Source organism: Apis laboriosa, unplaced genomic scaffold (genome assembly GCF_014066325.1).
Source record: "Apis laboriosa isolate Shangri-la unplaced genomic scaffold, ASM1406632v1 scaffold113_cov153, whole genome shotgun sequence".
NCBI lineage: Eukaryota > Metazoa > Arthropoda > Insecta > Hymenoptera > Apidae > Apis > Apis laboriosa.
This window is the reverse complement of record NW_025220892.1, coordinates 311719-326126: the sequence shown is the minus strand read 5'-3', so window position 1 is coordinate 326126 and position 14408 is coordinate 311719. Positions and strand designations below refer to the sequence as shown.

Below are 14408 nucleotides of genomic sequence, written 5' to 3'. Positions count from 1 at the left end.
TTAGAATGGTGAATATTCCACGAATATTCTTTATATGTTCATTCATGATCCTGTATTTAACAAGAGAATCAACTTATATATACATATATTATGCGTAATATTAATTTTAAGATCGACCAATTTTGTGATTGTAATCAATTTTGTAATTTATTTTATGGAAAATGTTATCGAAAATTTATCGAAAATGTTTCCTACATCTTTTCTAATTATATATTCGAATTTAGAGTTTGATAGTTTCAAGATTGCACATTCTCGTTAATTTATTATTTACCTCATCTTGACCAGGTGGACCAGGAGGACCTGGAGGTCCCCTAACGCTCTCACCCTTGTCGCCTTTATCACCTTTCTCACCTTTCGGTCCCTTGTCTAAGAAATTTAAAAAAAAAAACATGGTTACAAATCATATATCTATCATATATCTATAATATAATCTATAATATAACCATAAGTATTCTTTGTCGATCGATATATACTACCGAAACCAATGGATTTTCCTTCAATAAGAAGCCAAGAACAAAATTGATCAAAGATAATCATCGTTTAATACGAAACTCAGAGGAGTATAATATTTCTGGAATTTCGATTCATTTCATCGTGGATTCTCTCGAGGATCCTTTTTGAATATTATATCGACAAAGGATGCCCGGTAACGAAGCCTCAGTGATTAAAGAAACGCCATTTAATGGAATTTCGACGTCGCCGCCAGCAGTCAGGATATTTCTTATCTGTGATCTTATGATTAAATAAACTCGCAAATTCCTCGCGATTACTCACAGTCCGGGTTGGGAGGAGGGGGTGTGATGAATGGCGGTGGATTGCTTTCCTCGCTTCTGTCTTCGTCATCGTCTCGTCCGATCTGAAAACGGATGGTAAGAAGAAACGGTGAATAAGAACGCTAACTGTGATTTATATGTCGTTATATGGTAAAAAGGAACGAGAAAAAAATTTAAAAAAAATAAAAAAATAAAAAATAAAAAAAAAATAAAAAGAAAGGAACGAGCAGGAGACCGCTGAAAAGAAAAACAGCGTAAAAGTTTCATCGCTTATGGATGGACGTGATTGATTGCACGTTGCGCTGGGTCGATTTATTTGCGATGAAAAAGCAGAGAAATCGCTTCATTTTCACCAATTTGTTATCAAGCTCGTGGTTAATATAACGTTGCATCAAGGAAATACTTAATTAATGTATATTAGTGTATACGTAACAATGCAAAGAAATATTTTAAAAACATTCTTAAGTATTAATTAATAGAAGAAATTTATTATTAAATTTTTTCTTAATAAATTAATCAATAATCAGATCTTTTTTATTGTTCGTTATAATATTGTGTAATTTTAAATTTCTGATAATAAATATTGCGCTATTTTTTTATATAAGTATTTTATCGATAAATATTTTTCAAGCTTTAAATAGCTTGGATAATTACGGGAAAACGATTTCTAAAATAATAATACATGATTGAACAATAATATCTATCATATTCTTGTTGGAGTAGATGTAGATGTGTCCGATCATAGAGAGGTTCTTACTACTTACAGCTTCTTCTTATATATGTATGTAATTCATTGTATACTACGATATTTTTAACAATATTTTATATTGTATTTTCTTTAAGAAGAAAGAATTTTTCTTACGTAACAAATTTTTAAAAAGAAAAGTTGTACTATATTTTACACATTACATTGTATAATAAAAGACTTTTAAAAGGTTTTACATCAAGTAGAGAAAGAGAAGCTTTCAATGCTCCTTTTTTTCTTTGCTCTTTTTAAGAATCACTCTCCACTCTGGAACAAAAAACCGGCTATTTTTCATTCAGGATGATTGACTATTGGCATCAAACAGTTTTAGTTTCTATCGAATATGTCCTTTGGAGATTAATTAGAGTATTTAAAATTGAAGGATCAATTTTTCGAGTCGGAACTTTTTTTCCTCTCGAAAAATGAATGATATCGCACAGGTAGACGGTGATTAATGAACTTTCGGTTAAATCAAGCGGAACGGTTAGCACATATTTGCCCTAAGTACTTTCCAATAATTATTAGCAACGATGCAGATTTATAGAGCCAAACCACACTTTGACAGTTATTTATCGTCGATTTTCCGGCTCACATACTCTTTTTATCTCGATCTTGATTTGGTTATGTATATAATGATCCTGATATAAATATCTTTATTTAAATAATGTATATAAATTATCGAGTATTTCAAATTGTTCTAATTACGAAGTCATTAATGTCACTTATCCATATTTATTTTATATTTCCGTGCGTTGAATTTAAAAAAGGTATCAATGATTATAAAAATAATTTAATCGTAAATCAAATATCTGAGAAAATTAAATTTATCATATATAATTAATTAATAATATGAAAATTTCTTATTATAATATGAAAATATATTTGTATAAATTGAATTATTTAATAATTTAAAATAAGTCACTTAACATTTTAAAAAATCCAATCTGAAGATAACAAATCCCATCTGAAGTTAAAAATAGTAAACAAAGATTAAATTCAATTTTTCTTTTTCTAATGTCATTCTAATTCCTTTATTCCTGACAGATGTCGCCACATGTACAATTCATGAATTATTAGAATAATTTTTTTTATATATTTCTATCTTTTTGAATTGCTCATTCAAATAGTAATGTAAATTGAAGAATATCAGTTTTCACATATAAAGTATCGCGGATTTTGAATCCCCAAGGGAAATATAATGCAACAACATCGTTGCGTTTACGATCCCTAGCTTCCTTTAAGCGACGCTTTTGGACGACATGAAACTGGTTCCACGATTTTCTATAAAAATCTTTATTTGCCGCGAAAATTGCTTTTCGTCCCGTGTAAACGAACAGTGATTTCGAATCGAATATCGTTTCCTCACTAAAATTGCTAGTTATTTCGTTATTTTCGATTCGGTTTGAACATCAATAGAGATGCGCGCAATATGTTTGGGAGTATTGTGTTGTATTGTAGATGTTGTACGTTTTCTGTGAAAACGTTGTTACAGGAAGACAATGCTTCATTGTTTCGTTTAGATTAGATTTTCGTTTCGTTCTATCTACGATTAATTAAATGGTTCGACAATTTCTCTTAATCTTGATCGAGGGTTTTAATTACAAGAAGACGAAGACGAAGACGAAGACGAAGACGAAGACGAAGACGAAGACAAAGACGAAGACGAATTTAGTTTAAATGCAATTTCATTTTTATTGAATTTACTTAAATAGTCAGTTTTTATTAGAAGATAAAAAAAAATCTTTTTTACATTTTATTTATTTTTTTGAAGAAACTTGCGATGAAAATTTTCAAAAAATATTGTTCGTGGAATTAATTGTTTTATTTTTGAAAAAGTTAAATCAATTATATTGAAATTAATTTTTAAAAAAATATGGAATTGATTGAACAATTGTCATTGCTTTGTTTCTTTTTCAAAACTCTCGATCGCAATTTACTGAATTCACTATTTTTATAATATCTTGAATCTATTTATATTTTAATACATTTTCTTTATAAAATTTTCTCTTTTATTTTTTTTCCTTTATTTTCAAAAATTTCGATTATTATTTTTAACGATTCATTTTTTCGATCAATAGCGAATGGAATTATTTAATAATTAATATTTTAATCGGATCGATACATATCTAGCAAGTAAGTCACGTTCGGGACAATTTGTAATTCATGTCTTTATGTGTCTATATACAGAAAGAATAAATTTACATTTCATGTTAGTAGTACGTATAAGTAAAAGCATGCATGCAAATATTCATTTAGAGAGAATGTATTTTGTTTAGACTTTGTTTACGGATTAAATATTTTTATAGTTCAACTACATTTCGTATAAATGCGTTATGTAACAGTAATATAAAACGATTAATTGTTTGATGTATCAACAAAAAAGAATTATTAATAAATCTTAATAAAAATATATATTGAAGTTATATTTAATTTGTTAAGCTTTTTAGAAAAGCTTTTTTTAGAATTTTGGATTCTTTTTTAATAATTTTTTTCTTTTTTTCAACATATTAATCAAATGTTAATGTATTCTATCTGAGAAAAAATTAAAAAAAAAATGAATTGCTAATTAATTTACAGAATTAATTAACAAAAGATTCGATGTAGAAATAAAAAAAAAGATTCCAAATTTTTGATCCAATTATTAATATTGAATTGAATTATAATATAATTCTTTCTAATATGTTAATTTTTACTTTAAAAAAGTAAAAAATCGTTAAAAAATAGTAATATAGGAGGATAGAAAGTTAAATCTACTTTGATTTCTATCCAGTTACATTTGAAATTCACTTTCGACGCGAAAGTTATAATGAATTTTGATTAATGTGAGGTTAAAACACTGCAGCGGAAAGAAAATACTCATTTCAATGTTAGTATTATCGAATATTTATGAGTTGAATTAGAATATCAAGGATAAGAGTGAATTAATCATTCTTTCATTTATAAGAAAAATTGAATTTGAATGAAATACTTCTTTATTGTGCTATTTGCGTATTATAGACGTCTTTTCTGATTTGCCTATGTATCAGAGGCTATCTGAAATTATTTACATTAGAAGAAAAAACTTTTTCATTATTTTTTCCTTTATTAAAAAAAATTTTAAGTAATTGAGTCATATGTAACCGTAACAACCGTTACTTTGTTTCAATTTATTTCTTTTGTGGTCATTTTTATATATCAATTGATCCAAATATATCAATTGATCCTTATCAAAGTCTTTATAAAGAAATTAACTTCTATTAAAGCAATTTTTAAGGTAAAAATCTTAAAAAAATATTTTCAGAAAATTTTAAAAGAATTCTCGTCTCTTCTTCCCAAATAAATTCTCTAAATAAATCTGTAAAACAAAAAAAAAAAAAATGATCGACGAAACAATTATTGATGATCTGAAAATAACTTCAATGACGAAATCCTTATTAATTTAACACTAAATGGAATTCCCTTGTCACTTGAAAAAGTAATCCCTAAAATATTCTTTTTTATCCTCATTATCGTTTCGTTTAAGAAAAATAATTAAGCGATTCCTCTCCTAAGCGATTTCGCCAATTTATCGATTCCAAATGGAATTCTCTGGTCGCGAAATCGAAGAACAGAAATAACTTGAAAGTAGATCAAATCGATAACCATTCTTAACACAACGAGAACAATGGAACAAGTTGAATATAGAGGATACCGTTTCATCAGTGCACAAAAGGTATCGACACACAAGTGCACACAGGTGAAACTTATGGCCGATTGCAATAATACGTGGCGCGTTATGACGGGAACGACCGCAGGCTGTTCCAGTGAATTCGTTCACCCGGTATATCCTGATCAGCTCCAGCATGCACGGCTGCGTCTTTGCATCTCCGTTCCGGGAGCTTTTCTTCTGAAGTAGGATTTCACGGGTGAAATAAATTCCTCCGGCTTCCTTTTTCTCCCTCCCTCCTTTCTTCTCTTTCTTTTCTTCTTCTTCTTCTTTTTTTTTTCCTTCGATGGGTCGACGAAGATAGGAAATACGAATGAATTTTACGGACAGATCGGTTGACGCGAACGTTTTGGAGAAATTCGTGTCAAAAAGTTGAATGAACGATAATTCTTATTCTTCGTCTTCATCTAATCTCGAATATTAATTTTATCTTGGAATAGGATTGTAATAAATGTTATATTGGAGAAAGGAAATCTTGAATTGATACATTAGTCGAAATTATTTAATTTTTATTAATGTTTAATATTTTTCTAAATATGGTAATCTTGCTGTTTCTTTTATTTTATAAAAAACGGGAAAGTGGATATTATATTATATGAAATATATTTAAAATATATAAATATGAATACTTTAATGATATAGATGAGATTTACATTATTGCAAAATATGTTCCATATTTTTTTTTAACATACGAGATAGAACAAAGACAATAACAATGTGCCAAAAAACTTTTTTTGTCGAAATTACAAAACATTTTAGTGGTGCACTTCGTTAAAATTTGGGTAAAGTATGTTGTCCTTTCAACCTTAATTTAAACGAGGCAGGCGGAAAGTAGTCCACCAAAGCCAAATCTAGCGAGGAATTGTGTACAACGGCTCCCCCTTTGCGGAAGAATTGTTTGTCAGTGGTTCCATTGTGGGATAGCATATTGCTGGTTAGGAAGATAAGGGTGAAAGCGTGTTTATATTTGCTGACCAGTGTGTATAATAAAGATGATCGTACATTGTTGGAATTTTATTACGATACGAGTGCTTGAAACACGATGAATTTGTCACGTGAATTAAACTTTAATGAGATGTGCCTTTGAACGAAATTAAACGGATATAACTGAACGTAAACACTTTCAACATCTATATATAACTATATGTGTAACGTGATGCATAATTTTATTTTTATAATCGGAAAAATTGAAAATATAAAATGAGATAAATATAAATTGTTTTTTAATAGAGAAAAAAAGAAACGATTAATCGATCCTAAGATTAATTATTCGTTAAAATAATTTTGATTTTGTTTGATTTGATTGATTTGATTATATATTTTTTCGCTAAATAATTATAAAATCGGTCAACAAATACAATTATTTTAATTCATTCTTGCTTAAAAAAATATTATTCGTATTCTAAAAAAGATAACGATAGAGGAATATATAGTTTTATGCCCATGTCTGACTTATGATCGACTTTTCTACTGAAAGTTTGTCTTTTCATTTCCAAATTCGAATATAATTTATTCAAATATAATTCATACTTTCTCTGCAAGTCACTACGACTCCTAACAACATTCTAAATTCTATTTCAATTATTTCAGTTATCCTGTTTCAATTACTCAACTTCAATTCGTGTTTATTCGACCGTAAACGAGAAGAATCTTCTTGATAAACGTTCCTTCTCCATTGCCAGTATTCGAAGGTTGAATCGAATACACTGTGGCCAAAAGGACAAATCAATTCTAGTTGGCAAATTAACTTGGACAAAGCTAGATTGTCTCGTTTAATTGCCAAAGTGAATGGTTAGATGGCGAGAATCAAAGTTCGTCGATCGTTTCTATTTTCTCGTACATGGACACCTTCCTCCATTTTATAACAAAATAATTTTGTCTCGAAATCCTCTATTAATCTATTTCTTTCAATAATTTCAAATTATACGTTATTTTTCTTTCTAAAATAATAATTTACAATTTTAAAAAGATCCTCGTCAAAATATTCTATTTTATTAATAAGAATAATTTTTTGAACTAGTTCTCGATTAATTATTGCATCCTATCAATCTCAAATTATCGTTAATCTCAATCTTTTCTTTAAAATAAGTTGATAATATAAAAGCTTTAAGTGATGCTCAATCCAAATCTCATATTCCATCTTGAGTATAACTTATACTTAAAAACAACGATCGAATCTTTTAGCTTAGTTAAAATTAATTTAATCGTCAAAAGATTTAATACAGATTGGAAAAAAGAGGAATTTTAGAAATGATGAAGGTAGAAAGATTTGGAAATCTTTCTAAGAGACGAGACGAATCGGCACGATCATTGATGCGAAATCAGAATTTTTAAGATCATACTCTCAATGTTCATGTTCGATCATGTTCTTCTTCTAACGTTGGACAGCTTTCCAGATAATTCTTTCCAAGTTATCGAAGCGTCTTGAATGTATAAACTCGAACAGTTGCAATTAAAACATTTCGAAATGAAAGTTTCCTTTGTCCTCGATCATTTTCACTTTGCATCTCATTTCGAACAAATTAGTCATAGTTATTTTTAAATAATAAAAATAATAAGTTGTAGTAATTTTTAATTGATCGATATTTTGGAAGAAGAGACTTTATTTAAGAATCGTATATGACGTTTAAAATTTGAAAGGAACTGAGAAAAATTGTGTAAAACGTTTTAGTTGGCTATAAATATACAAATATAAGAGGAGAGAATAAAATTATAAATTATTTGCTTATTACAAAAAGAGAATGATAATTTGAAAAAATTTATGAAGCAGTATTTTAACAGATTTTGTTGATACATTGAAAAAGATAATGTTGAAAATAAATTTAAGATTTTAAGAGATTACACTCACTTTTTATATGATAATATATGTAAATAGGTTATTTTCGATAAATATAGGATATTTATTATTTCTGGGGAATAATAAATATTTTTATTTCTTGTTTAATTGATCATCGCGAATGCTTGTCAACATAATTTTTAAATTTTTCTTTTACATCGGTATCATACGCGACCATAAATTTATAAGTTGGTTTACTTTCAGTCGTCTGCTGGTTTATGTTTAAAATAAATTTAAAATATTTACAGATTTGTTTATTTTCACTTTTCATATTCATCAGGATCGAGAAAAATGTATATATTTTAGTTGTTTTACATCTTAATAACATATTCAAGATTATTAATTAATTAAATTATTCTGTTTTTATATATCCGCTTAAATAATTAAAGAAGCAAAATTAGTCTCATAATATAAAGCATTAAGTTAAATCCAATTAGAAAATAGAAGCACCATATTTAATCGAATCTTTATCACGATTAAACGTGAGTTATTATCGAAAGTGGTTATTTCACCTCTAAAAGAAAAAATTCAGTAATTATTATCAGTTATATTCAGTTACTGTTAGTTAGTTGTAAAGTTAGTGACGATTACTAAGCTAACAAGCGTGAAAGCTGAACCCATCAGATTTTTTTTCCCCCTTTTCTTTCAGCTGGTTAGATTTTTCAAGCTCTCACAGATAGATCGAAAGATTGTTGTTCGAAATTTGCCGAGCAACGAGTCGTGCATTCGAAGTTTATATTGAGACACGAAGTTCTCGTATTAATGGAATTAATTATGATTATATTGCTTGCGAAACAAATAATTAGCGAGTGCGACAAATTTTCAGCTAATTCAACTCATCATTTAACTCACGTCTGTCAAATTAATATCAAATCCTGAACCATTATCGATCACCTCGTTATCGATTTCACCTGAGCCGAGATCCACATCTTGATCGAACTATAAAAAAAATTGTAATTAGAATAAAAAATGATTGGAGAGGGGAATTGGAATTTTTTTTTTTCTTTTCATGAAAATTTATTGTGCTTAATGACAAGATATATTGTGCAATTGAAAATAATAGACTTTATTGATTTTATATTTTGAGTTCATATTGGATAACATGGGGAAAAGTTTTAGACAGATATTTTAAATTGTTTAAACTGGCATTCATGATCTGAAAATTATGAATTTTCATCAGAATTTTCAATTTTAATCAGAAAAATAATATAGAACTTACTTAAGTACTCGTTAAACATCTAATTTTATAGCTTTAAATTGAATTAAGTTATTTGAAAAGATAAAAGGAAAATTTAAAAATAATTAATATATACAATATACAATTAAATTGAATTAAAAATTAATGTACTTTTTAATTTTGTTAAAAAATCTTCGTCAAAATTTCTATCCTCTATTTCCCATATAATATTCTATTTCACAATATAGAATATTATACTCGTGAAATAGGATTAAAAGATAGATACATTTCATTTGCAGTATAAATATCATTAACGATATCATATCGTATACCGATAATGGTTAAGTGGTACGTGTATCACCGATATCGGTATCATAATGAGCTATATGTTATACGAGCATTACAAACAGGATAATTAATTGTCCTTAATATTATATAATATACGACGATCCTTATTTTCAATTTTACATTAAACATAAATATATAAATTTACATAGAGTAAAATGAACATACATAATTGCAAAGTCAAATATAGAATTAAACAAATCGAGTTAATTTCTCTCTATTCCATCAATTTCTATAACTGGAAATCAGTCTTGCTATAATATTATTGTTTCGTATATAACTTTCCATTGGAATGTTCTCCAAAACAATTTCTAATTAACAATTTTCTTCGAGCAATAATAGCTATTGTTAAAGTAATTTTATGAAAGACCAAGTTCAAAATCAAGATTGTAAGAAGTTTACACATAAAATAATTCAAAGTGTAATTTTTTTTTATATTTTCAATAATATATAGGAATTGATTATTAATTTTAATTTGTCTTTAATTAAGCATAATATTAATTATATATTTTTGAAGTATTCATAATTTAATGAAATGCTATTCTTTGACAAATACATGTTAATCATAATTGATATTTTTATATTTAAATTATATTTTTAGGATAGTTTATAACAGATGTATAAAATTATCATCTTTATAAGCAGATCGAATCAAAAATTCAAATCCGACGATTGTTGCATTAATTATACCGTTGAATTAACGAAGCATAATTAAAACGTTTGATTGAATCCCATCTTTAATTGTTTGAATATTAAATAACTCATTATTTAAATCTCTATTTTACATGATAGTCGAACTCGAAAATTGATTGTCTTTCATTAAAAATATTTTTATCTTCGGATCTTCGAAAATGCCTAAAAAACTTTACAATCGTACATCCTATAATAAATATAATAGAAATCAAAAATTTGAAATCTCTTACCAAATTTTATTAACTCCAAATTAATGCTATATTATTTATTCCTACAAATTTTTATTTAAAAAATTTTTCAAGTTAAAAAATCAATCTAGCTTTTTCGAATTTTTCCATGGAATGCAAAATAATTTCAAATTTTCGATCAGGAATTCATTTAAATGATCGTTCGAACGGATCATTGGCAACTGGAAAGTCAAACTTCCGATCGAAATTAGAAACTAATCCACTTAAACACACCCCGTGTAATACGCTTTACACGTTGTTAACACAGCCGTTGTCATTCCGTATACACGGGCGGACAGGGCTTAATTAATCTCATTTCGACGATTTCTGATCGAACACGTCCCTGTCCCACCCTTTTCAATTATTCGAGGAGCCAAGATACCAAGCTTGCCAGTTTCGCTGAGATGATTAATTTGTTCAATCCCATAGTGGAAAATTCATTTAATATCATAGCAGTTAAAAATTTGATCGATTAAACGAACTTGAGGGCATATTTATCGAAACGAATATTTCATTTGGATTTTGATCTTGACTTTGTTTTTCATCCCTTGCTTTCTCCATTGTCGATTATTCTTCGAATATAATTAAGTTATTAATTTTTTACAATTAAATTAGAAATAGTTGAAGTAATTAAAATATTAGGAGAATAAATTATAAGTTATATAATAGGTGAAGAATATCTTGTGAATAATTATAATGTATTTATAAAATTTATTAAAGAAGAGAGGTGTACGTTTTTATATTGTTTTTTCCATAACTTCAAATATATTCAATAAATATTTTTAATAATCGTGCTATAAGCATAGTTATAAAATATGAAGATAAATTGAAATTAAGTCTCATAAAAGAAAAGTTAATTCTTTTTATTTATGGATGAACGATTATCATTGCGAAAAGAAATCAAAATATCAATTATTTTCTTAATAAATATTTCAAGGGATTAAATGCTCCTATTTCAAAAATTAAAGATTTTATTGAAATATACGCATTAAGAAAATCTTATCAATCGTGATAAGAATATTTAACTTTTCCAAAAACAAAAGATGTTCAGAAATATATCTATTTTATTAGTTTTTCATCGTTTTGTCGACGGTAAAGAAATATGTTCTTAAATAAAATTAATAATTTTGAGTATGATCAATATTCGAACATATTGACTGTAAAACAAACAAAAAAGAACATTCAAATAAAATTCTTGAGAATATATTTATAACAAAGGAAAAGTTGTAATTATAGGAGCGATTGTTTGTTGAAACTGAACAAAGGAATATTTATAGTGAAGTGTTTGCGTGATACCGAGTATAGTTTGCATATAAATTGCGTTCGATTCTTGTTTACTTGTTTCCTTGACAAAGGTTGCTTAATCCTTTTGAAACTAAAGAAAAAAAAAAAAGTTATTGTAGCGAAACAAAAGTAATGTTATATATTCCACTGTATTGTACTTTCCATTGTACTTTTTTACTAATGTTTTTCGAAATCTTTTAAACTTCCCTAATGGAACACGGAGTTAGATTTCAAAAATGTCAGAAAGAAATGGAACTTTATCTCACGATTTAATACAGTGAATCATATTTGATTTCATGATTTAACAATGAAGATTATTATTTTACAAGTTAATTCAGCGTTAATGAAAACATTTTGCTCTCTTATTCAATATAATTAATTAATAAACCATGATAATAAATAAATCAATTAATTTTACAACAGATCTTTTTGTAATTATTTGGATTTGACTCAAATATGTTTCGAGCAGTTATTAAAAATTTAATTTGATTTCCATTCTTTATATTATATTTTCAATCAATACGAATCAATATATTTGATGTGTATGAAATTTTTCATGTATTGTATAATAGGCAATAGTGTTTCTATTATATTTTATTATTTACCTGCATTTAATATCTATAGATACTAGATCTCAATTTGCTCCTCTTCATTTTTAAAGATCTCAAATATTTCATTTGGATTTCCAATCTATTTTTATATTGCAAGTTTTAATATATTTTAATATATTTTATTCGTTTTTATTAGATCATAACCAATAGAGAATGCTAGTTTATAGAATGTTTATTGAAATATTTAAAGTTTCCAGAAAATTAAAATATTAAATCAGAAGAGAATGTTTGAAGCATATTACTATTAGTTTCGTTTTTCAGTGGAATCGATATTCAAGTTTCTTTTTTCTTTTTATTTTCTTGCGCCCAGACTCATTATTCGTCATTCGCAATTAAAATCGGTGGCGATAAATTCATGAATTTCATTATGCAAATAATATCGTGATAATTTGTTTCGAGTGATAAAATACTCGTGTCTTTTGGGGATTTTAACTGAACAAGACAATGAGCAATATTCTAATATTAAAAAGAACAATGGACGATAATACTTCTTATTCAGTGTAACAAACGAGGAATGAAAATTCGTAATAAAAGCACAAAATATACAATATAAATGTAAATTGTAATTTAATTTTATAATCGATCTTACTTTTAAAAATGAACTGATAAACTGGAAAAAGGGAAAAAGTTAAATAATGAATATCATAATATTTCTTTATAAATTAATGTTTCGTAAATATGTCAATAAATTTAATTAATTTTGTTACATTTAATCAGCTTATAATTGATTTTACTTTAAAAGAATAAACTGACATGTAGAAAAAGAATAACAAAAATAATATAAAATAGCATTAATTAACTTTATTAAATTTTATATTTATAAACCAAGAAAATGTATAAATATTAGCAAATAATGTTATCGATAATAAACATAATGTCATCGATAAAATTAAAACTAACCAAGTTTCAATAATCGATAAAAATTATAAGTTTTCCAGCCAGCTTAAATTTCCCATTATGTCATTTAACAACAAGATAGCACGATATACGAGGGTATCCCTATATTATTTCACAATAATTAATACATTGAGCTTGCTGTATCCGGGTGTATTTCAATTTTGATCGAAACAGATTTATCTATAGTTTCGCAATACGCGAGCCCAAGATTCGATATCTTGTATCAATTTGTGTTTCAATATCCTGGTTGATCCTAAAATTTAAAGTGCCGTTAAAATCGACCATGTACAGTATCGATCAATTTCGAGAATTTTTTTTTTTAAAAATCTAATTAAAGTACTCTTATCTTAAAAAAATATATAATTTTGAAATGAAGAAGATTAACTTTGATTTCTAAGATGATGGTTATTTTAAAGTAAATATGAAATAATCGGGAGATTTTATATAAATAAAATCTGAGTTGTGAAAAGAGGTGAAATCAAATTTTTGACTGGTAATGTACGCTTAAATTGATATACGTGTATATATACGCACATAAGTCTCACGTTTCACATTTAATTATTTTTTAGAAATTGAAGCCGAGAACGAGCGTTCGTGCAAACGGGAAATATAATTCGAGATACTTCATCCACTAATTTAGTCCTAACTTAGTCCAATTATAAATTTTATAATTTATTTTCGTATCATAATATTTCGAATTTTCTTTACTTTAATCTTGTTTATTTATTATAAAAAAATATGAATACCAGATTCTTTATATTTGTTATAAATATCAATTTGCAATACACACGTATATAGTGTATATTTTTATAGAAGTATATTTTTATCGAAAATCAAAAGTTACGAGTATTAATTTATTCTCAAAATAAAAATAAGTTTAACGAGATTTAACGAGAGGATGTAAGACTTTTACTTGTAGATCACAATCATTACACTTTACTTGTCGTGGCGTGTTTGATCATTTTGATTTATGGACGGTGATCCTAGGTCGGCTCGGATTAACCGTGTACAACCCTCTTACCTTTCACTGTGAACCAACGTGTCAGCCAATTAAGCATGAGCGGAAAAGTCCACAAGCTTCTCTCAGTATAGGATAAAATAAATTTCTTCTACGATAAATTAAATTAATTTGCGT

The 14408-nt window shown here is 26.8% G+C and overlaps 1 protein-coding gene across 9 annotated transcripts in view; it reads right to left on the bottom strand.

Moving 5' to 3' along the window:
- The window catches only part of LOC122716526 (collagen alpha-2(IX) chain), a 333714-nt gene that overhangs the window by 19754 nt on the left and 299552 nt on the right, over nt 1-14408 (bottom strand). For 7 of the 9 annotated variants that reach the window (XM_043939686.1, XM_043939704.1, XM_043939724.1 and 4 more), the window contains 3 exons: nt 8892-8978; nt 775-856; nt 272-366 (listed from right to left, as the gene is read on the bottom strand). In XM_043939686.1, coding sequence (XP_043795621.1) covers nt 272-366; nt 775-856; nt 8892-8978 — 264 coding nt within the window. The remainder of the gene's footprint in view (nt 1-271; nt 367-774; nt 857-8891; nt 8979-14408) is intronic. The other 2 variants (XM_043939733.1, XM_043939750.1) reach the window with 1 other exon arrangement.